Raw genomic sequence first — 23409 nt, forward strand, 5'->3', positions numbered from 1 at the left:
TGTGAATGCTAAAGGGGTGATGCACTGATTAATCAGTGTGTCCAGGGCTTGCCTCCAGTGCTGCCAGACCAGGGCAGCCTTTGGCAGGGCAGGGCCACCCCAAAATCATCTAGAGGCTGTCCAGTGTGGGGCTGCCCATGGGGAAGGGAATGTTTGCTGGTCGGGCAGCAGACTTGGGCTTGGGGTAGAATGGACAGGACACAGAGGGGTTGCTTGGCAGCTCCAGTGAGCAGCACATGCTCTGCCAGGGATGAGGATGCCATCAAGTGGCCAAAGCTTTATATTCACTTCCCACTTGATTTTCATGATTTTATATTTATGTTATATATATTTATATCATATATATTTCTATAATTTTGAGTCGCGATCTGCCTTCTGCTCCGTTTCCACACCAAGTTGCCCATGGCTCTCCCTGACAGCTCCTTCTGGTGGGTGTGTGCTACACGAGAGTTTTGTCCAGGCAAATCCTGGGCTCCAATTTCAAAATTGGTTTAATTGGATGAACAATATGATGAAATATCACCATGCAACTCCATTGTGGGTCTTAGGGCTCCATACCCAGAGAGCACTGAATGGATCAAACTTGGGCACCATGAGGGCAGGATCATGCAGATACACAGCTTGTTGTGAGCTCATCAGTTTAATTAATTCATTTTACATTATGCAGGCAGATGAACACACCGTTTATTTATATTAAAAAAACAGTCTGCCCAAGTATTATCTCTGGAGATGCATGATAGTATCCATCTAAAAAACATGTTTTACATACATGCATAAAAAATAGGCAACGTGGCAATGATGAAACCTTAAATGCAGCCAGCAACAAATACTTGTGTGAAGGTTCATCAATTTTTTCCATATTGTTTATCAAAAACAGTTCCATGTGTCCTAAAGAAGGTCAAAGGCACCACAGTGAAGTCCTGAGATGAAGCAATACAAGCTGATTCTTCTCCATTTTAAGGCCAGTTCTGGGAGCACCCTCACTTCTGTTTTTCATCTGGGCCCCAGTGATGAGGAGCCCAAAGAACATGAACCCATTTCCAAGTCTGCTCCACACCCAAAGTTTTAGGCACTTTCTACTGAGATCTTCAAGTGTTGTGACCAATTCCCATTCATCCAGGGAGGAGGATGTAGGAGTTTCTGTTTCCTTCTCATTTTTTGGAGGAAGGCTGGACAACAGCTGCTCCACATGGTCTTCAGAAAGCTTTTCTTTGAAGGGATCTGCTGAAACTGCAATCACTGGGCTTTTCCCCCAGAGCTCTTCTCCAGAGGAAGAGCTGTTCCTCTAGAACATTTCCCAGATGAAGCGTTGTCCCAGGTTATTCCCCGTGTCATGTGTCCCTCTGCATGGGAGCCCCCTTGGCCTCCCCTGCCAGTGCCACCAAAGTCCTCTCATCACAGCAAAGCTGGTCCTTCTTGGGCTTTGGCATCAAAAACTCCATGCTTAGAAAATAAATCATAAGGATATTAAACAGCATAAAGAGAAATAATCATGATGTAAAAGATCTTGGAATAATTGAGAGGCTGAGGTAGACCAAAGAGAGACTGGGCCTGTTCCAGTGGTCTCAGTGGGATTCTAGCAAAGAGCTGGAGGTCTGAAGTGTACTGTGTCCTAGAGACTTCCTTTGGTGATGGTCTGCTCACCGCTACAAAGTGATGTCTGCAGGTTTTGGCAGCTGGCAAATCATGTCAGGGAGCTCAGAAGGCAGATGAGATACTTCAAGCTGGTCCCTGGAGGGCTGCACCAGGCAAGCTGTGTAAATTAATAGGCAGCCTTCTGTATGAAATGCAGATTTATTTTATTGTTTTCTATATAAAAAAAGCAGCTTAGTCTCTGAATTTAACATCCTCCTGTTTTCCAATTTAATTTATACCTTGGATAGCAGACTGAAGTTGTTGAAGCCTTTACAGTTTTCATGATAATGTGTTAAATTGTGCCAAACTGTTGTAAAACACAAATATTTGTATGGGAAGAGTCACACACTATTTTGAACCTGAAAGCAAGCTGGGATTTGGTGGGAATCCAGACCTTCCTACGGAAAAAGCACCTGTGTACCCACCACATTTCCTCCTTTCCTTGTTCACCAAAGAAGCTGAGTGTTATAGCACCGTGTTGTACAAAAGACCCTCCCTTGGTGATTTGAGGTGAGCTGGGTTTGGGTACATCCCTAGGGAAAGGAAGCAAGTTGTCTCCCTGGTTCAACAGGAAAAATGTCATTGGTGAAGAAGCACACCACCACCATCAGAATTACTAAGGTGCTCTTAGTCAACAGTGAAAGATTTGATAATAAAATAGTCTTTGGATCTGATTGAGCTGGTGTGATTTTCGGAGTCCTCCATGGACCATGTGCCCACGGCAGCTGCTGTAGGTGCAGGATGGGAGTCCTTGGTCAGAGCAGCTGAGCCCTCACCAACACCACACTGCTGATCTGGCTCAGGAAAGTAGGCGACTTTCTGGTCTTCTTGGCAACACTTTTGAAATAAGAAAGAAGGAGATTCATGAAGTACTGCAGAAAACAGCAAAGACGGCAAGAAAAATCTTGAGTATCTAGCTGCTAAAAAAGTTTCTTTAATCATGTATTTTTAATGATTCTCCTTTATGCAACTCTAAGTTAATGAGGGAAAGAGTGAAACAGTTGCTTGATAGTCAAGACACCCTGAAAGAGCTTAATTTCATATCTTTGGGGGTGCAAAAAGTGAGGAAAGAATACTGTGCAGGGACTATATAAAAAATGGTATTTCAAAAATTATAAAACATTAGAGAATAATCTCCTTTCAAATTTTTATTTCTGATTGATATTAATTAAAATAATCATAACAATGAGAACAGATTACAGTGAAGCTCCAGGAGATGTGGACTGAAAGTAAAATCCATTGGCACATTTGTAGTCTGCTCTGAATCCCACAGACCTCAAGTGTGTTTGCTATTCAGGTGTAGGTACCCATGTAAGTCATATGACTTTCAGAGGATCTATATAATTGCAACTCTATCTGATTCAAAGATTAATTCTGTAATTTGAATAAAGCTAGAGGGTCTTTATGTGCTGACCTGGAAGTTAGGGATTGGTCTCAGTTTGGCATCTTTTCATTGCTTTGAGAGAAAGTTCATAGCCAAGAAACATAGCTGCACTTGATGGGAATCCTCGCAGTGTATTGACCATGAGGCCCCTACAAAAGACCTGTTGGGAATGGAGCAAGGTTAGAGCATAGGAATACACTGATTTTTTTAAGAAGAGGAAGAAAACGTTGAATGAAGTCATGATGGGATTCTGAAGAACCAAACCTTTTGGGTTTGCCTGGAAGACACGCTCCCACTGCTGGTCTTAGCTGCGGTCTGCACTGGGGAAGGGGAACACATCAGAAGTCACTGGTTTGGCATCATTGTGCTCTGCACTCCCTATAGACCTCCATCTGTAGACACCAGCCAGAGGTAAAGAGGTAAAGGGTAAAAACTGGACTCATGGAACTGGTATAAGATAGAAAGTAAGAAATCTGAAATGTCTTCTGTGTTGTCCTACCTAGCTACAGTCATAGGGTGACAGGACCACGGAGTGCTCTGGGTTGGAAGGGACCTTCAAGCTCACTTTGTTCTAAGCCCTGCCATGGACAGGGACACCTCCCCTAGACCACACTGCTCCAGACCTTGTCCAACCTGGCTTTCCTTCCTTTGGCATACATAAACATGTGGGAATCACACAAACCCCGGAGTACAAGAAGGAGTTTTCATACAGGAAATGTTTTGACCCCCAGGGCTGGGTCTGTGGGCACAGAAGATGCTGGCAAGTGGAGAGGGAGCAGTGTGCCTGTGAGCCAGCTCAGCTGTCTGGGGACAATTTTTCAGGTTTCACCTTTGAGTGTAGAAGGAATTTCTCAATCAACTGAAAACCAGGCCTCCTCTGTACCTTACTGAGAACTCTCTCACTACTGCCTTTGGGAAAAATATTTGATAGATGCTCATATTTTCCCATGAGCCTTCCTAAGGTCAATCTTCAGTGCCCATATGTAACCCAGAACTTTCTTTAATAAAGATAATAAATACCAGCTTCAAGGTTTCCTTTTTCTGGTCAATATATTTCTTTTTAAAAGATGCTGGCACATACAAGAGTGAATGATTATGTGGCTTTTAAATGCTTGAACAGTAAAGTGCTTTTGAAAAAGCCTTGTCACTCCTGATTCCTGGCCTTGACTTGTCTCCCTTTGAACCCCCTTTGCCACCAACACCACACCCTGGTGTGTGCAAGACCTGCACAAACTGCTCACTTTGGGGTGAGTCTGCTCACAATATGATGGTTCCAGGGGGTATCTCTGCTGGCCTGTTTCTCACAAAATCACTCCATTAACCGCCAAGGCTCATCACCACAAGTAACTAATCTAAATACCACACAAGTTCACAACAGATGTGAAAAGAAGCATCAGCAATCAAACTCCTTTCCAGGCTTTATAACAGCAAAGTTCCCACAGCTACTGTAAAAACGATGAAAAATCTTGGCCCTGAGATCAGAAGCCCTTATATTTAAGCACATAACCCATTTTTCCCCTGAAATTACTGAACTGTACTAAACATCATATCTTGTATCCAATAAATCCTAAGTATAGTGCTGACTTGTTTGAGACAGAATCAAAATATGTTCACATAGTTTAGATAAAGCTTTCAATGTGAAATGGAAGTGTTGGGACATTTAGAATATTATTTGATTTTTGGGGATATTTTATTTTGTTAGGAAAGAGAAGTTTCTGGGAGGAAATTCAGTGTTTTTGCATTATCCATAATGTTACACAAGAGACACAAGTTAAATAATAAAGTATCAGGATAAAAAGTCCAGAGACATAAATTTTTCTTATCAGAATGAACACACCTGGCAATGGAGAAAGACAAGGGCATAGTTGTATTTCTTTGTGTATATCAGGCAGCTATTTCCAGCACTGAGAATGCTGTTCCTTTGTCCCAAAATGAAAACATCCAGCCCTGGATTTGCCATTTGTCAGTTGTGAGTCTTTCAACATTTAAAAATATTTTCCCTACAAGAGCAGGATCCAGTCTTGCTATCAACTAATTACTCAATCCTGATGGCTTTGGGGCAGATGCCAGATGTGACAGCAGAAAAACTACAAGAAGTATAGAACTCTACAAGAAAACTCTTCTAACTGTTAATTCAGGGAGGACAAGGAGGGCAGAGGATGAGGATGAGGATGGAGAGAGAAGGGAAAACCCATGTAAATTCCTGTTTCAGCCACCCTGCTGTGAAAGTGAGCAGCAAGTGGAATGCACAAGGCCCTGTCCCCCATCTGATTGTCCAAGCACATTCCTCAGCATCTCTCCATGTGCTTATGCTTCACATGAATGTGACTTTCTTCAGTCAGTTGAAAAGCTGAACCAGACCACAGGCTCCTGTGACAGCTGGCATAACATAGTGGCATGTTGAACAAATACTGAAATCACATTGACTTGTGATTTTGCAGGTTATTTTCCTGTTTGTAACTTGTTACATTTCTCTCAGAATGTGAAAATTAACACTTTGGAGGTAAGACACAACGTGCTGTTCCGATGATAAATACAGATGTATTTCAATATCAGAAGACGTTACTTCCACAACCATGCCTTGGCAACACAATAAAGCTGCAAACCCTTATTCTCTGCCATTCATATTTAACTGAGGCAAAGTTTGCAGGTAGAACAAATATATTTTATTGCTCTTAACAGACAAAGTCAGAAAAGGGAGATAAGTTGTTTGGCATGCAGCCCTTCGTGTTTGAAACTAAAGCAATTCTGATTTAAGAACGCTGACAATCAACTCTATCTTGGTGCAAAATGAGGACGAGGAATGCAAAAGCAGCATTAATTCCACCAAAGCATTGCCCAAGGTGACCAGGCACACCCAGAGTGCCAGGACAGTCCCCTTGGAATCAGTTCATTGACGCCAAAGTCAATGGGAAATATTTGACCTCTGCATTTTGCAGAAGAATCACAGAGGTGACTTTCTACCTCTGATTTATGATAAGTCAAATTATATCCATGATTAAGTGCACTAACATGGAATGTTGTTTGAAGTTAATTACACTAGCAGAGTGTGACTCCCGGTCATTCATTTCTTCATTATGTAACATGCATTATTACTCTCATTATTTTGATTTAGAAGGAATCTACACCATAACTACCAACTGCCGTTACAGTAATTTAGCAGCAACTGGCTTTAGCTGTCTCTCAACACAGCAGACAGGTTTTTAACAGACACTGTATTTTCCAATTGACAATTAAATACCTAATAACAAGATTTAACTTCAAATATCACTTACTTTTAAGCCCTCGTTCTGGTAGCTCTGCAACATGCAGTCAAGGGTCCCTTTGTACTGGTTTAAGTAAACTCCATCTGCCTGAAGTCGACTTTTCACAACATCCATTGGCGTACATACTGCCCAGGAAACAGCTCCTGGAAAAATGCAGAAGTATTTGAATGATTCCTTCTCTATACTTCCTTGCCCTCAGGTCAGTGAACTCAGAAATTCACATCTATCACATATTCATGTGCTTTTCATGTCAGGACATTCACACCGCTCGGGCACAGAAACAGCATTTCTGGGAGAAGGTTCCCTGTTTCTGGAAGAAGTGTTCAGATTTTGGAGGTTTTGCTCCTGATCAGATGCAGGCAACCCAAGAGGGGCTTCTCCAGGTGAAAATCTGCTGTGCTTCTGGTGGGACATGGACATGCCATGGGAAGAGCCTGAGCTGCCGCTTGGGATGATATCAGAAAAAATGGAGTCTTCTGATAATTCCGTTGTAAAGCAAAGTTTGAGCTGAGGGTACAAATAACTGGTAGGTACATCTCAGGGTGCCAGGATTAGGCTCCACACAGTGAGATACCCTGTCATTCCTCTAAAGAAATGCCTATTTCCACTGATCTGAACTGAGTGGGATGGTTTGCCTCTGGAAAGATCAGTCCATGCAATCCATGGGCCAGCTGGACAGACAAGAGTTTGTCTGAACCTACATGAGTGTTGGGACACACTAGAAAAGCTATCCAGAGGCACCAGGGCCCTCTTTATGTGAGGAGAAATGGAGAAGGCATTTTGTTAGCATTACGTGAGCTAAGGATTGACTTGCCTTTATGGATCTGCAATTTAGAAATGGCCAAAAAGTGGGGAGTGGGAGTAGGGGTGACCTTTCACATGGTGGGGGATGCACATGCCAGTTTTACTGGCAAGTGTACACGTGGAAAAAGATCAGTAACAGTCAACTGGGCTTCTGCTAGGTGTGGGTAGGTGCACACCCTCATGGTGGGCAGCCAACAGGTTGAAGTCCTCTTCTGGAGGTATCTTGGCTTCCACATATCCCTGGCAATGTGATTGGCAGGCTGCCCTGAGGCATCCAGGGAGATGAAAGCACTGTCTGTCCTCCTCTTCACTGACAATGAGCCCAATGAAGGTCTGAGAACGACTTCCATAACGTTTGTCAAGTCATAAAGTGCAGCTGTGGTGCCAGGGAACCCTGCCCTGGGGAAGGAAGGTCGTTCAGTCCCATGTCCTCTGCTGGCATTCAGGAGGATGCGGTGGCCCTTGAGTCACCCTTGTAATCTGCTGAGAACCTTCCTGTTCTTGTTTTGCCAATGCTGTGAGGAAGTAAAGGTGCTTACCTGCTACACCCCCTGCCACCCAGATAGAGAAGGGATTAGGAGAAATGCTTCCATCAGGAGTTATCCAGTCACAGAACATCGCGTACGGGATGAAATAGGCGCAGTACCCAGGAACATCCCGCAGGAGCATTGCTACGTTGCCTCGGTATATTCCTGCTATCCCCTCTTTCTGTATGATTGTCCTTAAGCAGTGAATTGGGCCTCGGTACACAGGAGATCCAGGAGCTGTGGAATTTAGTTTAACATTTGCTACAAAAAAAAAAAAAAGACACAACTGTTAGAATAGATATATTGGCACAGAGCTGCTCTCCAAAGCCCAATGCCATTGATTAGAAGTCACTGCCATCCAGTTTCCAGGGTTAACAGATAGTATGGGGAAAAAGTTTTAGGAGAGAGTATTTAAGTCCATTTTCAGAAAATATTTAGACACCTCCTGACAGATTTTTCCTTAGATGTGTGGCCTACCTCCCAAGAGGTATGTGCCCAGTTAGACATCCAAATAAGCTGAAGGTAATGTGCCAGATTTTCACGGATTTTAACTTCAACTTATGCCAAGTCAGATCTTTGAAAGCCTTAACATCTCCAGAGTCTGGACCTTCCCATGCAGACCAGGTTGTTTTTGTAAAAGGCATTAGGTTGCTAAGCTGCATGGAGGCTTTAAAAATGGACATAATATTGTTTTATCAAAGCAACAGAAAAATGACAGCATTTCACAGTTAAACCGCATTACTGTAATTGTGAGAAAGGTGAAATGCTGAAATCCAAGTGGTTCAGCTCTGAAGCTGCTCCGTGTCTTCCTTAGTCTGTACATGTGCCCTTGTGGGGTTCACTCCATGCTGGCAGCCTGCAGTGGAATTCAGCTGCTGTCTAGAGCCCCTTCTGCCTGCAGCTTGTGCACAGGGAGCAGCCACCCACTGCCATCCTGCTCGTGTCCCTCCCTGACCCATCCTGCTCACACCTGGGCTATCTGGCACCCTGTGTGAAATAACTCAGCGGATTTTAAATGTAAATGGGAAACTTCTGGTTTTGAACAAAGGAGGAATAAATAACCCAGGTTTATGGACAAATATATGTGAGACTGAGAGCATGCAGAGGGAGATGGGGAGCTGGCATTGCTGCTGGCAGCCATGGTGCTGCTGCTGGGATCTCCAGGGTACCCCACAGCCCAGGGACTCACAGTTTCTGCAGCTTCTGGTCTTGAGCAGACCTGCCTCATGTTCCTTTAGATTCTGACCGGCTGGAAATGCCATTGATAAAAACCCTACTCTTGAGCTGAACAGGATAGCGTCCAACCTCAGGCAAAAGGGGGAATTTTTAGCCCAACTGCAGCAGCACAAGGTAGCAGAAAGCCCAGCCTTGAACAAAGTTGTTGTAAAGATCTGCGTATGTATCAAGGACTGGCAGAGACAGAGAGAAGAACCTCTTGCGTCCTACCTTTGTTGTACGGCTGTGTTTGCATCTGTAGCCTTATCTTGACCAGCTCCACGGGAGTGCCAATGCCCACAGAGATGACCCCTGCCACGATGCTGGCCGCAGTCATGTCGGTGAGCGACGGCGCGGCGGCCGCGTCCCCGTGGCGGAGCTGGCTGAGGAACCGCTGCGTGTTGCTGAAGACACCGAACACCACGGAGCTGTAGATGCCGATGCTGGCCAGTGGGAACGACATGCCCTTGAAGAAGCCGGTCAGCTACCCAGGAAAGGGAGCAGGGCTTAGGAGACTGAGCAGGACTGAGTAGTGTAAACCCCAGCTTGTCTATCAGGTTAGAAATCACAGAATGACACAATGGTTTGGGTTGGAAAGGACTTTGAAAGTCATCTCATTCCAATCCCCTGCCATAGTCAGGGATGAAATGCAAATCCAAGTAGCAGATGTCTTCTGGATCCAACTGTTTGCACATGCTGAGCAAAGGAAATTGGTTCATGCTGCTAAAGGCTTATAAAGATTGTGCAGAATACAAGATATGGTTGAAAGCGCAGGAACCCAAGTAAAAGTGCCTCATACAGTGTTTGTTCTGGCTTCACCAAAGTCAGCAAAATCCCTCTGGGAGACCTTTGCCAGTGGGGTCAGGCAAAAGAGTCACTGTGGATGCAACCCATGTGGAGACAATGATCATTCCATGCCAGAGATCTCTCTTTTCCCTACATGAGTCACCAAGTGGGTTACCTTAGAGTTAAGCAAGAGAAGGCTTTTGATTTGCAGGCTCAATTGCATAAACTTTATTGGTCTTTATATAACTGCTGGTGTCAACAGCATTTTGTACAATTGCATTATGTATTTATCTATTTATTGACTTGCACTTTCTACCAGCACATTTAAAGTACAATTAAGTACTTACAGACTCATTTCTGTACACAGTGAGAACACACTTGAATGTATTTCCATATCCTTGTCCAGCTTGCAAACGAGTCTGCAAAAGACATTTGTAAAATGTGATTAAAATCCTATGCTTGCAGCCCAGTGGAGGCTCATGCTATGTAAACAATGTGTACTTTGCTTTGAGAGCAAGTCCTTCCCTAGTCGTAAAGAGAACTGAGCAATAAAATAAGATATACATGCATCCACCCTCTTGAACTTTGCCAGAAGCAAGGCTAAGCAAGATCTCACAGCCTGAAGCTCTCTGCAACATCTGGAATCAATGACTGTCAAATTGCTCTCCAGTCTGGACCAGCCACCCTGACCCAGCACAGCAGGCTGCTGGTGTGCAGTGCTGTCATTGGCAAGGGCCTGATTTATGTGGAAATTGGAGAGTTGTGTGGTCTTCTCCATTTGGAGACTCTCAGGGAAGGCTGGGATGTGTTGCAAAGAGAGGAGAGGGGACCTCCCCTGGGAGACTTCTGGGGTCCTTCTGCTCCACGGTGGATTTTAAGAGATACTAATTGGAGCTAAAATAATTCAGCCCTATCTCAGAAATTCTCCATGCTTCACTCAAAAACAGTTTCATAGAATTTCAAAAAAAGACATTTTATTTCTGGAAAGCAAATTGGTTATACACCTTCTAACAGATGTAAGAAATGGCATGTGAGTCACAACAAAGCCTACAGGACTAAGTATTTCTGCTTCTCATATGTATATATTTAGATCATCTTTCAAGCTGCTCACAAGGTTGCACTAGAAACATCCTAAGAAGGGATGCATTTTTTGGGCTTAGAGGTGTGCAAGGAAATGGAAACAGTGTTCACAGCACCTCAGGCTTCATCTTGGCTGAGGCCAGAGCTCATTTTTAATAGAAAGACAAACATGCTCCATCAGGAATATTTTTAGGAAATGGGGAAAACAATTCTGACTATATTTATCAGCACTATCAGCATCATTTATCAATGAAGACTGAAGGGACACTGCCAACCTGCACTGGAGGTCCGGTGTCCAATCCCCTCTGCTGGCTCAGCTCTGATTTATGCCAGGGTGAAGCAGGAAATTATTTGGGAATTTAAAGCCCAAGGAAATGCGTGTCTGCCAGAGTTCACGACTGGTGGGAGATTTTGGATGGCAAACAGCAGGTTGGATGGCACAATCATTTGGTCCAGAGCTCTGCAACAGACTGTCAGTGCTGCCATGGGACCCTGGCAGGAGCAGGAGGGACCAAAGTCTGTGTTCACCCCTCAGCTCTCCGCTCACCCCAGGATGGCTCCATGCAGCTGTTTGCACACATGGAGTGTCCCTGCTCCTCTCCAGGCCTGGCCAGAGGCCACAGAGAGGCAGCAGCAAAAGCAGAATATTTACTGAGCACTCAGAACAAGCTGGTACATGAAGATGCTGCCATGGCTCACACAGCACATGTTGTGCAATGTGGGCAGGCCCAGGCCATGGGTGCAGGCTGGGCACACCGTGACTCACACTGGGGATAACGGGACAGGGGAAGGTGGCTGGACCCCGAGTGACCCAGGACAAGGTGACCCCAGTGCCCAGCCCTGAGTTCCCTCCTGCCTTCAGTTTAGCCCAGACATTTCCACTTTGACTTCATGGGCTTGTTTGTTTGTTTTTTTTTTCTTTTACCCAGTAACCAGGTATTTAGAGATTCAAGTTAATATATTTTTTGAGTAACTGGGGGCAGCTGAGTGTCCTCACAATCTGGTTGCCACACACATGTCCCTTAGCTAATCTGTTAACACCTGGCACTGAAATCCCTGCTGGCATCTGTGACAAAGTCAGCTACTACCAGTATGGATATACCTCTGGAAAGTTCTCCTTTTTGTTATGTCTTGATTAGATTGGACTCTTGGGTGGCACCCAGATGCTGAAGAAAGTTCTGGGGAAATGAATGCAGTGGGTAGGATGAAAAGTAAGCAAAGGCACAACTTTTAGAGTTTTGCCAGGAGGTAGGAAAAAACAGCTGCTTGATGGAAGCTGCAACAATGGAAAGAGATGGCTGAAGGGGGCTGACTTGATGGGATCTGTGGTGTAGATGCCACTTACCCCACAGAGCCTTATACTCAGTTCTGCTTCCTCCCCCAGATGGGGAAAGCCCCCTGATCCCCTGGAGGCTGCAGACACTGCTGAGCAGCCTCTTTGCTGGCCTAGTGCTGTGCAAAATCTCTTTTCCACTTTCCTGTTCCTGAATCTGGAACATAACAAGTCTGCCTAATTGGTATTCCCAAGGCAAAACCTTGCCCAAAGCCAAGGGCAGCAGAGGGGGCAGCCTGACAATTGTCATTATAACCAATGAAGGATGGGCTTGCTCTTTCTTGGCATCCAGAAACTCGATGTTTCCAAGCAGGATTCTCATAGTCAAACTCCCCCAAACCAGGCAGTGATGCCATGACCACCAGCATGAGACAGGGACTGCCTTGGCAGCACTGGGCAGAGCCTGCCTTTGCTGCCTGTGTTCTGCTGGGTGGTGTGGGCAGCCTTGTGCTCCTCCCATGTGGGGTCTGCACCCACCTTTGCACAGGGATGCCCTTGGAACTGGCATCACTTTAGCAGCTCAGAAGGAATAGGGCTGGCCAGGCATCTCCTGATGCCAAGAGAGCCAGGTATCTGCCAGGGGATGGCTGTGATGGCTGGGGAAGGGATGTGGTGTGGGCCAGGCTGGGCCCTGCATCCTTGGCATCACCCTCCAAAGGTCTTGAAGGTGCCAACATCACCAGTGGCTTTTGGGTTTGCCACAACTGGCAGCCCTGCCTGGTGCCAGAGCCAGGCTTGAACCAGAGCAGGAACAGAGTCACAGAACTGGAGAACAGCTTGAGTTGGAAGGGATCTTTTAAGGTCATTTAGTTCAACCTCCCTGCAGTGAGCAGGGATATCTCCAACTAGACCAGGTTGCTCAGAGCCCCATCCATCCTGCCTTTGAATGTTTCCAGAGATGATGGGTATCACCACATCTCTCTGAGCAGCCTGTGCCTGTGTTTTACCATGTTTATTGTACAAGACTTCCTTGTATCTAATCTAACCCTGCTCTCTTTCTGTTTAAAACCAGAACCCCTTGTCCTATCACAATGGGTCCTGCTAAAAATTCTGTCTTTATTTTAGACGCCCTTCAAGTACAAGAAGGCTAAAATAAGGTTTCTTTGGAGCCTCCTATTCTTCAGGCTGAACAATCCCAACAAGGGCAGAGAAGCTAAAGTGATGAAAGCTGCCCAGAAATGCCTGGGCAAAAAAAGAAAGGAATAGGATCCTCCTCTCTGTCTCTGCATCATTAGGGGTGGTCAGTTTGGTTGATGTACTGGTGTGTGGATGAGCTTTTCTGCATCATGCTGACAAATACCTTCTTGCTTCTCTAAATCCTTCCGTTGGGAGGAATAATTATCAAGTGGGAATCATAAACACTGTGTGTCACAGCCCTGGCATAACAATTTCAGCACTCTGCCCTTCCAACATTACCAGCACTAGGAAAACATAAAAATGTGCCTGCAGCAAAACAAATACAGTTCCCTCATTGCCCTTTGAATACTATTCTGTGGCAAAGTTCAATAAAACATTGGCAGAATTGTTCAGTGAACCACATATTAAGTAAGGCCAGGTTAATTTTCAGCATTAATTCTCCACAGAGGAACTGGCACGTATCAGTCAGTTCTTTCAGTTTCTCATTCAAAATGAGCATTGGAGAGGAAGAAAGTCTGTGAAAACATTCCAAATTCCCCTTTGGGATAAGGTCCTTTGAGGCATCAGCTAGAGAGAAGGTCTGAACTGGTGGAGTTTGGGTGGTGACATATGAGCACAGTTCGAAGTGTTTTACCTTGACCGTGTCCAGGGGATGGCCTGCAACCACACTGGCAATTCCTGGGGATGAAAGCAAAGTATTATGCAAAACACTGAAGCTTTTGTAGCAGGGCAGGATGCAATGGGTTTAGAAGAGAGAAGAGATTTCCATAGGAACAGTTGTGAAAGGGGCCTAGCCAGAGAAATGATCAGCATGATGCCCTGTGCCTGGCACCAGAAGTGGAGATGTCATGTTTGTACATCCTGTCCAGGACCAGCCCCTTTTGCACTCCTGTCATCTCACACAAATTTTTAGCCTCAGGATGGTGAGATTCCTGTTCAACACGTGGCAATGTTTTCTCCTGGCTCATAGTGATGTCCTAGCTGACTGCTAATGGGACCTGCAAACTCCTCATCCTTTGCTGTTCTGAGAGCAGTTTATAGAGGTACCTGTCAGAGAGGATTCAGATACAGAGGATCCTGCTCTGTACAGATCTCTCCAGTGCCATCCCGCCTTCATCTCCACAGTTTTCTGGGGAGAAATTGGCCCACATTCTCTTACCATTCACCCACCTACTCACACTGCTCACTGCCAGGAGCTCTCATGGCATATAGAGCACAGTTTGGTTTCCCTCTTCTCCAGGAGAATGGAACACCTGTGTGCCATGGCCAGGATATGGTTTTGTGTGTTTGTTGCAAACAACACTGGCAGGTTTTAGGGTTTGTTGGGAGTGGGTAAATTTTGATGCTCCCTCACCAGCAAATCTTTGTGCAAACCAGTGCCCACAGGGGGACTAAAGTAATTTCTCACTCATAGTGAGAAATAGTCTTTTCAGTACTCTTCGTACAGAAAGGAGCATCATGTCCTTGGTCAACATATTATGACTTTTCTAAAAATATGTTGTAAAATGTCCCCTCTCCTCTGGGATTTGGGACCACCCAAGGTCTAGCGTGTGCATGAAAGCTCTCAGCTGCCCCTGCTGCTGAGTGCTGCTGGCTGCTCACCTCTCAGGACATCCCATCCACATTGCCAGGGGTGTGCAGCAGTAGCACAGGGTGGTGGGGCAGAGAGAGCAACCACAGCCTACAGAGATCCAAAAATCAGCTCCTCAAGCAAACTTTTGGCAGGTTTTGGGTTTTTTAGTCTGCTAACTTATTCACCTCATCTGGCAGACACCTGTGAGCCACCTCACACCCAGCTCCTGTGTTGGGTCTGAAGGGTCACCTGAGCAGAGGTTTGCTCTTGTGGTGCCACAGTGGCCCCTCTGTCCTGCTGCAGCCCTGGGGCAGCAGAGCTGGTCACCCTCTCAGCTGGCAAACCCAGTGGGCATCTCTCAGTTCTGTAAACCCTGTGCCATTACTGACGCCTCTATGTGTCTTTTGGCTTCCTTTTCTTTCTGTTACCCGTTTCCCGGTGTTTGCCAGCGGAATTCCCAGCAGACAGGATCAATCCCTGCCCTGGCGGCGGTGGGAGCCCGGCAGTGTCTCTCTCTCCCGGGGATGGGGACATGGGGACAGCTGCCAGCCCCCGTCCGAGCCCGGCGGTGCTTCCAGCCACGGGGACAGGGATGGGAGAGCCGGCGGGAGCTGGTGGCGTGCGGGCTGGAAGTTGTTCTAAACTTGAAATTTAACTATTCCGCCCATGGAAATTAAACCGCACTTGCGAACCAAAGCAAAGCAAACCATGGGAGACGCCGGGGGGAGGCACAGACCGTGGGTGACCTGGAGGGTTTTTGTCCCCGGGCACCTCCGCCGTGCGCCCTTCGCCGTCTCCCCACCCGCGCTCCCGGCATCACTCACCGCCCACCAAGCCCGCCACGAAGTCCTGCACCTGAACGCTTCCCATGGTGGGCACCGAGCCCGTCCTGCGGGGCTGGGCTGCGGCCCCGGCGGGCAGGGGCTCCCCGCGGCTCCGTGCGCTCCGGCCCGCGGCTTCCAAGCGCTGTGACATCACACACCGCAGCTTAAAGGCACCGCGGGGAGCGGAGACACCGCCCGGCGGGGCGGGGAGCGGGGCACGGGGGGCTGTGCATCGCCCCAGGGCTGTGCATCGTCCCGGGGCTGAGCATCATCCCGGGGCTGAGCATCATCCCGGGACTGTGGATCATCCCGGGGCTGTGCATCGCCCCAGGGCTGTGCATCGCCCCAGGGCTGTGCATCGTCCCGGGGCTGAGCATCATCCCGGGGCTGTGCATCGTCCCGGGGCTGAGCATCATCCCGGGGCTGTGCAGATCATCCCGGAGCTGCAGATCATCCCGGGGCTGTGCATCACCCCGGAGCTGCAGATCATCCCGGGGCTGCAGATCATCCCGGGGCTGGGGATCGTCCCGGGGCTGAGCATCATCCCGGGGCTGTGCATCATCCCGGAGCTGCAGATCATCCCGGGGCTGTGCAGATCATCCCGGGGCTGTGCAGATCATCCCGGGGCTGCAGATCATCCCGGGGCTGTGCAGATCATCCCGGGGCTGTGCATCATCCCGGGGCTGTGCATCATCCCGGGGCTGTGCAGATCATCCCGGGGCTGTGCATCATCCCGGGGCTGTGCAGATCATCCCGGGGCTGTGCATCATCCCGGGGCTGTGCAGATCATCCCGGGGCTGTGCAGATCATCCCGGGGCTGCGGCACCGAGCAGCGGCAGCAACACCATCGCTCCTTGGGCAGACAGCGGGGGACGGGCATCAGCGTGGGGAAAATGCAGGCATGTGGGGAAGATCATGTGAGAATTGAAGATGTAAGTGCAGAGATAAAGATTGTTACACCCTTAATGAGTTGAAAAATACCTCCGTTCCCTTGCCACCTTGAAATGACTGCGTCATCGTTTGAGGAGATACTCCCAATTTCTGTATAATCTTTCCAGGAGATAACCCAAATTTCTGTATTTTAGGAAGCAATGAACAATTGCCTCCCTGAACCAACAATTTTCTTTATACATCTGTTACATGCTTCTCCCTCTGTCCTGTCTTTTCCAGGGTCAAGATTCCAGATCTAGTTTATCTGTTTCCATGCAAGACGTTCCTTTTCACCCTCCTCAATCATTTTTGTTTAAAGTCTTTCAACTGTGCAGCCAGAACCACAAGTGATAGGAAAGAACCACTCAGCGGAATAAAGGTATTTTCTGTTTTGATCTCAATCCCTTTTCTGGGAATTCCTAACATGCCTTGCTGATTGGGGCTGAAGGCTGGACTCTCTCTCTTGAAATATGAATACCTGATCTTGAGCCCAAGCTGGCTGTTGTGTCTTCTCTGTGGCACTTTCAAATAATAAATCTAAGGTCTTACACCTGAACAGCACCTGGCCACTCAATGCAAGACCCCCTCACAATCCTCAACCAACTCTCCTTGTACTCACCAACTCCATCAGAAATGTCCTCTTGGACTTCAGGGGCATGATTGCTCTGAAAAAGATGTCTTGGCCATTGGCCCCTGTACACATACATCTAGCTGAGGTTTATTCTATTTCCAAAGCAAATTTTATTCTGTCTAGGCTAGATTTCTGTAGGTGGCAGTTCCTTGGGTCAGTTTTGGAGGCTTTCTGGCAAGACTGGCATCAGGTTTGCTACATTGCCTTCCTTAAATGCAAGATTGGATTTTCTTGAAATGTATTCTGTCTGCATGTTCTGGTAACTACCGAAAATGTTGGTAGCTCATGAGCAAGAAATCCTGAATGCCAAAATACTGGCTGAAAATATAAGTATTTAAATTTTCCCTTAAAAAGTTGGTATTTCCACTACTAAATTAATATATTCCACAAAAAGGCCTTAAAACAATGTTCCCTTATGTGCATGCACATATACACAGGAAACCTTATCACCGAGTTGGCTGAAGGGGGCTTTTGTCTAGAAATTGCTTATAGAAATTTAATATTGTGTGCATGGTTATCAGCTCAGATAATCTACACCTGAAACTTTAGATTTTTTCAATGCATGTAACAATGCTCATTCTTCATGAGGAAGGTTTTCCTCAAGCACCAAGTCTCTAATGGATTTTGAGGGGGACTGTGGTCCTAGATAAATGTTGGAGAGAACATGTGTGCACAGGTACTGTGGAAACTTGTCAGTTATTTGTTTTTTCAAACTTGCTTTCTTCTATGTAGAGGAAACATTATTCCATATATACACTAACACAGAAAAAGGGCTTTGTCCTCATTTTTCATGCAGGCTTTCTTGCAAAACCAGAAGAAAAGCTGAATGAGGTAATTATTCAGATAGCAGCATTAATCATTAATCATATGAATTCTCTTTAACTGAGAGTAACATGTTTCCATGCCAGATTCAGAACATCTGCTAACTCAGGGAGAATACTGGGCATGGTCTTTTTGCAACACTGAACCTGGAGCTGAAACCACGTTATGGAGAGTTTAAACAACTCCTGACCTAGAGGAGGGAGGCTGGGACAGACTGAGTGGAGATGCCCTTGCAGCTGTCCCAGGGGTGCAGGATGCTCGAGGCTCCTGCTGACAGCAGTGCCCTCACAGCCAGTGTGGGCTGGGAGCTGTGTGCAAGCCTGGACAGTCTGTGTTTGCTCAGCCCCTCAATGCCCTGCTCCTCGGTGGTTTGTGAGGGATTGTTTGCCCCTGAAGCATAGTGGCTGCCACTCAGAAAGGGTTCATCCTTAGTGCCAGCTATGGACTGGGAACAGGGGAGCCACTCCAGGCTGAGGCAGCTCTCTGGTTATCACTGGTGAACCTCTGCTGCAGCTTCTGCTGCTGCTTTAAGCAGCCTGGCCTTGTGGAAGGTGTCCCTGCCCACGGCAGGCAGGCTGGAACTGGATGAGTTTTAATGTCCCATCCAACCCAAACTGTCCCAGGATTCTATGATTCTGTGATTTTTACCAAACTGGACTGAGCTGGTACCACTAAAGCAAAGCTGCTTTTGGGCAGTGGCACTGGCAGGAGCATCTTTGCTCTGAGAAGTACCTTCCAGCATGCTGCCACATCCTGCCCATGGGCTGAGAGGCTCAGGGCTCTTATCTCCACCTGCTGCTGTCAAATACAGTGCTGTTTGTCGAGACACACATCCCCATCTCCCAGCTGGCAGGACATCTCCTGATACTGGTTACAGGCAGCAGAGACCTATGGAAAACTGGGAAGGGATCCACCCTTTCTGCTGCTCTGAGTCCCAGCCTGGGCTTGTAGCCACTCTCAAGTGCTGGTCAGAGGGAAATTAAGTGTGGTTTTGATTAGGGATGAGGAATTCTCTTCCCCCTGCCAAGAGGGGGAACAGGGAGATTGTGTCATCCTGAACACTCTGGATTCTGCCTCCTTCTCAACCACAGTCCCCCCCCTTTTTTTTTTTTACAGTACCACTCTCTTTTCACCAGCTTACATAGTTTCCACACCAGGTTTATAATGCTACCAATAAAAAGGAAGGAATTTCCCATGTCTTACCTGGAGCTGTGTATTTTTGCTGGGAGAACATTGCAGTGAAAGAACTGGGACAGACTCAGGAACTTGTGGTAGATTCACAGTTAACTGCTCTGGGAATTCAAGAATCCACTCAGCAGGGACAGAGTATGTTGGAGATAGAAAGGAGTTATTAATTTTGTATCCATCTGTAAACGATTTCTGGGCTAGGATGCATTTTGCTGTAAATTCATTTTCAAATTACCTTTAAATATTCCCTTTAAATTCCTTTAAAATATTAACCTGTCAGTACCAAATAATGGCTTAAGCTGCTGGACAAGTAAAGTAAAATGACATTAAACCTCACTGCTGCAGCCAGAGTCACTGGTACCAGATTATAATGCTTGGTGTCTCTTTGAAGGGCTGAGTTGCATGAGCAGAGCCCAGTAAATTAAAAAGCAGTGTACAAACAGTCTGAAGCAATGTGTAAGTGGTGACAGGAGGACAACTTTATGGCTAGAGCAAGCAGACAGATGCAGGCTGTGGGAAGACATGTCAGGGGGCACATAGCAGAAATAGTTTTCTCCTCCAGGAGCTACCAAACAAGCCTGTTTCTGTAGGCAGCAGAACATGAGTGCTTGCTCTGAAAGAATGTGCATGGCAGATGAATTAGAGGCTACAAACACACAAGAAACAGGCATGGAGGGTCCTACTGTGAACAGATGAAAAGCTCTTCTCTGCCCTTACTTGCCCAGGACCTGGGTAGGGTTTACTGAAGGAGAAGCATTCCAGGAAGAACTTGGCAGTGAAAGGAATCCTCTGGTCTTTTCATCATCTGTATCCATATAATCCATATCATAGATCATATCATCTCTCTATCCATTTTTTTTTAGGGAACTCTTCTGATGAATGCCTGAAGTAGCTGGTATCCCATGAGAAGATCTCTCTGCAGATCTACAGGCAAGACCTAGCTGATGTAGTTCCATGGTGCTGCACAGACCTGGGACCAGCTGCTCTCAGCCTCCAGCACCAGGTATCTAACCTATCTAACCTATCTAACCTATCTAACATATGTAACTTATCTAACCTATCTAACCTATCTAACCTATCTAACATATCTAACCTATCTAACCTATCTAACCTATCTAACATATGTAACATATCCCCCAGATCCCAGCCTGGCTGAGCACCAGCCAACAGTCAGGGCAGACATTCCATGAGCAGCTCTCAAACACCATCCAACACCTTTTCTTGAGAGCAGTGAGCAGCCCTGTCCACTGCACCGAGCTCTTCCTCTGCCAGAGTTTCTGGAGAGCAGGAGAAGCAGCAGTATCTGGAGCTGGGTGAGCTGAAGCCACACTCCCAGCCAGGCAAGGCTGACTGTCCCACAAACTCAGGAGGTTTTGGCTGAGATGAGCCAGCTCAGCAGGACATGCTTGAAGCTGAGAGCAGAGCAATGCTGTAAAAGCCAGCTGCAGTATGGCAGCAAAGTGTTCTCTGGCAGGGGGAGACAGCCAGCTGTCACTCATGCTCCCTGCTCCTATTTCCTGGGTTCAGTTTCCACACAGCAGCTATTGATAAAACCTGGAAAGAGCAGGAAGTTTCCCTGGCAGAAGCAGCTGGGCAGGCAACCTGTGGTTGTACTGCTAATGAGTGGAGCACTTTGCACAAAGTCATGAACAGGTTTCCCTGTTTCCCTGTTTCAGCCCCACCATACTTCATGGTCAGGTCATAGAACCACAGAATGGTTTGGGTTGGAAGGCACCTTAAAGATCCTCTCATTCCACCCTCCTGCTGTGGGCAGGACACCTTCCACTAGATCAGATTGCCCAGGGCTCCATCCGGTCTGGCCTTCAACACTCCCAAGGATGGGGCATCCACACTTTCTCTGGGCAAACTGTTGCAAACTCACAGTAAAGAATGAGAAGGTCTTGGGAAAAGGGCTGGTGGCCAGGAGGAATCTCCTCAACACTTAAGACAGGATTTATTCCTTTGAGTTTTACATTTTCCTTCTCAGTTCTCTGCTTGGGCTGGTCATGGCAGCTCCCTTGGACATCTGAGATGAGCTTGTGGCTCATCATCCAGTGGGTACCTAAGGTCAGGTGTACACAGTCCCACTGCAGACATCCACATTTAGGTAAAATAATCCCCACTCTTGTTTTCCAGGTTTTGTGTCAAGTCAGACACCAGGTAGCGACTCTTCAGGTGAGATGTGTTCAGTTTGAGCTCCAGCTTCATGTGATCAAACCCCTTCTGCTGACATGCATTTGCACATCTGGAATACCAGCAGGTGAATGCACAGTATCACAAACCCCACTGGCAATTGTAAATAAGAATAAACCCTTCTTTTCAGCTTGTGGAAGCTGGATGTCTAACTCTCTAGAAAAATAAATGGCAAATTGGACCGTGGGTTTTGTAAATCACCTTGAAAATCTCAGTAACTGCGATTAATCAAAATATTCAGTTCTAAAATTTAAATGGTGTGAGGGGTAGGTGTGTGTGTTTATAATTGTCTTCAGTCAAAAAGTTTCCTCTGTGTTTACCCCTCCAAATATTCTTCCACCTTTTTTACTATTTCCTTTACAGGAATGGGATTTTGTGTAGGTTTCCAGGCCCATCTGGGCTGGGGTGGAAACTCATCATGGGGGGAAGAGGAGCAGGCTAACTTTACAGGTTGAACACTCTGTTTGCTTGGAAACTTCTCTGCAATCAGTAGCACCAGGAAGAGGAATTGCAAACAGCACCATTAACTGGAGATTTGAAAGTTGCAAATACCAATCATGGTGCTTGAAAACTGCAGGGAAGTTTACATGAGAGAAGCAAACAGCAGTGCTTTGTGGGCAATGCTTTGATTGAACAGGCGCAGTAAGACAGTTTCTCATCTGTGTTAATGGAGAAGCATTCTTTGTTTCTATTCAGTCTCACTGATTCCCTGCTCACAATGTCCTGTTTAAGCCCCATTAATTCACTGTGGAGTCTACAGGAATAATTAGTGTTCATCCTTTCTGGAAGGTCTTGCAGCATCACTGTAGTGAAAGGAAAAATCAAGAGAGCATCAAGCTGAGAAGGGCTTGGGTAGGAAAAATCAGCAGAGTGAAGATGGGAAAATGGGGAGCAGAGCCTTGGGTGTGCTGGAGAAATCCTGTTCACCCTTTGCCAATCTCTCGATGGCAATTATCTGCCATTATAAACAGGACTCCAGGAAGGTCCCTCTGGGGGCTCCTCAAGGTCCAGGAGGACAGGGAAGAGTGCTGCACCCTCAGCTGGGGCTGGATGTGTCCTTGTGCATTTTGGCTCCAGGAGCTGCTGAAGATGAGGAAAGCCTCAAGAACAAAGGTGTGCTTGTGGCTCCTTTCCCTGGGACATGTGTGGGACCTGCCCTGAGGCTTTGTGTGGTTAAGAGTTGCCCGTCTCCTGGACAAACAGGGAAGGCAAATACTCTGGAGAAAAGGGCCAGGCCTTCTGCTGGGCTTTAGCAGAGGGAGGCTGTGACAAGCATTGCAAAATTAAAAAACCCAGTCAGTGAAAATCTGTCAAAAGCAGTTGCTAATCACACACGGTCCTGTTCTGATCCAGGCAGCTGGGTCTCACAGCCTGGGTGCTGTGAAGGGTCACCTCCCTGCATGACAACATCTCCTCCTGGTTTTGGTGCTGCCATGGGACAGGGGGTGTCTCAGCACCCATGTCCCCACGCTAAGCTCCACATTGCTCAGGCTGCTGGGCTTTACAGCTGGAGCTGGGTCCTTGCCTGCAAATTCCAGAGCTTTTCACTCTGGAAGTCTGTGGATCAGAGCCCAGATCTGGTCTGAGTTGTGCTCTTGTGGTGTCTGTCCGAAGCTCAAAGAAATGTTCATTCTGCAAAATGTATTATTTTGCCAGTGGCTCATTCCTGTGCATCCTTGCTGTCATCCCAGAGACACCATCAGTGTGACCACTACCAGAAGGAACTTAGCACAAAATCTTCAGGTCCATCCTGGGTATTTGTCACAGATGCAACACTGAATAATTACCTTGTTGCATATATCAACACTTTTCCTCCAAATCTATGAAAGCAACAGAAATTAATTGCTGCTTCCCATATGTACTTCCCATATCATCGAGAGTCAGATTTTGGTACCTTGAGAACGCCAGACCCCCAAGGACCTGGACCTGATGTTTGACAATATTTGGGCCGACAGTGCCACCAAAAGGAAATGGGATAAACTACCCATCCTAGAAATGCCTCCTGACGGTGTTTTTGGAGCAGTTTCCCCGACTGCCTTCCCTCCAGATCTCTGCTTTACCCCTTCCTCCGTACATCTGTC

At 46.8% G+C, this 23409-nt stretch overlaps 1 protein-coding gene and 1 long non-coding RNA gene across 5 annotated transcripts; one reads left to right on the top strand and one right to left on the bottom strand.

The window, feature by feature from the left end:
- Nucleotides 1-293: 293 nt before the first annotated feature.
- On the bottom strand, nucleotides 294-15755 carry SLC25A48 (solute carrier family 25 member 48). 3 transcript variants are annotated; one of them, XM_058849189.1, is made up of 8 exons: nucleotides 15565-15745; nucleotides 13802-13845; nucleotides 9965-10036; nucleotides 9063-9315; nucleotides 7629-7877; nucleotides 6295-6428; nucleotides 3050-3179; nucleotides 2310-2472 (listed from the first exon to the last, which is right to left on the bottom strand). In XM_058849189.1, exons 1-7 carry the CDS (start codon nucleotides 15713-15715, stop codon nucleotides 3057-3059), a joined length of 1026 nt encoding a protein of 341 aa, XP_058705172.1. In that variant the 5' UTR covers nucleotides 15716-15745; the 3' UTR covers nucleotides 2310-2472; nucleotides 3050-3056. The 3 variants fall into 3 exon arrangements, with proteins under 3 accessions (XP_058705174.1, XP_058705172.1, XP_058705173.1); XM_058849190.1 differs by having other exon boundaries at nucleotides 15596-15692; XM_058849191.1 differs by lacking the exon at nucleotides 3050-3179 and having other exon boundaries at nucleotides 294-2472; nucleotides 15565-15755.
- A 540-nt stretch (nucleotides 15756-16295) lies between these two features.
- LOC131584061 (uncharacterized) lies at nucleotides 16296-21588 on the top strand. 2 transcript variants are annotated; one of them, XR_009278648.1, is made up of 4 exons: nucleotides 16296-16496; nucleotides 16735-16873; nucleotides 19999-20138; nucleotides 20276-20475. It is a non-coding gene; the product is annotated as an uncharacterized LOC131584061 (long non-coding RNA). The 2 variants fall into 2 exon arrangements; XR_009278646.1 differs by lacking the exon at nucleotides 20276-20475 and adding an exon at nucleotides 21272-21588 and having other exon boundaries at nucleotides 16299-16496.
- The last annotated feature ends 1821 nt before the right edge of the window (nucleotides 21589-23409 follow it).

This window comes from Poecile atricapillus, chromosome 13 (assembly GCF_030490865.1).
Source record: "Poecile atricapillus isolate bPoeAtr1 chromosome 13, bPoeAtr1.hap1, whole genome shotgun sequence".
In the NCBI taxonomy this organism is placed as follows: domain Eukaryota; kingdom Metazoa; phylum Chordata; class Aves; order Passeriformes; family Paridae; genus Poecile; species Poecile atricapillus.

Excerpts from the sequence above, each read along its gene's own strand:
- SLC25A48 (XM_058849191.1), bottom strand. The coding sequence starts at position 15,715 with ATGTCACAGCGCTTGGAAGCCGCGGGCCGGAGCGCACGGAGCCGCGGG. Across the intron at positions 10,037-13,801 it reads ATCCCCTGGACACGGTCAAG|ACTCGTTTGCAAGCTGGACA; the intron begins GTAAAACACTTC and ends TGTCTTTTGCAG. Across the intron at positions 9,316-9,964 it reads CTGTGTACAGAAATGAGTCT|CTGACCGGCTTCTTCAAGGG; the intron begins GTAAGTACTTAA and ends TTTCCTGGGTAG.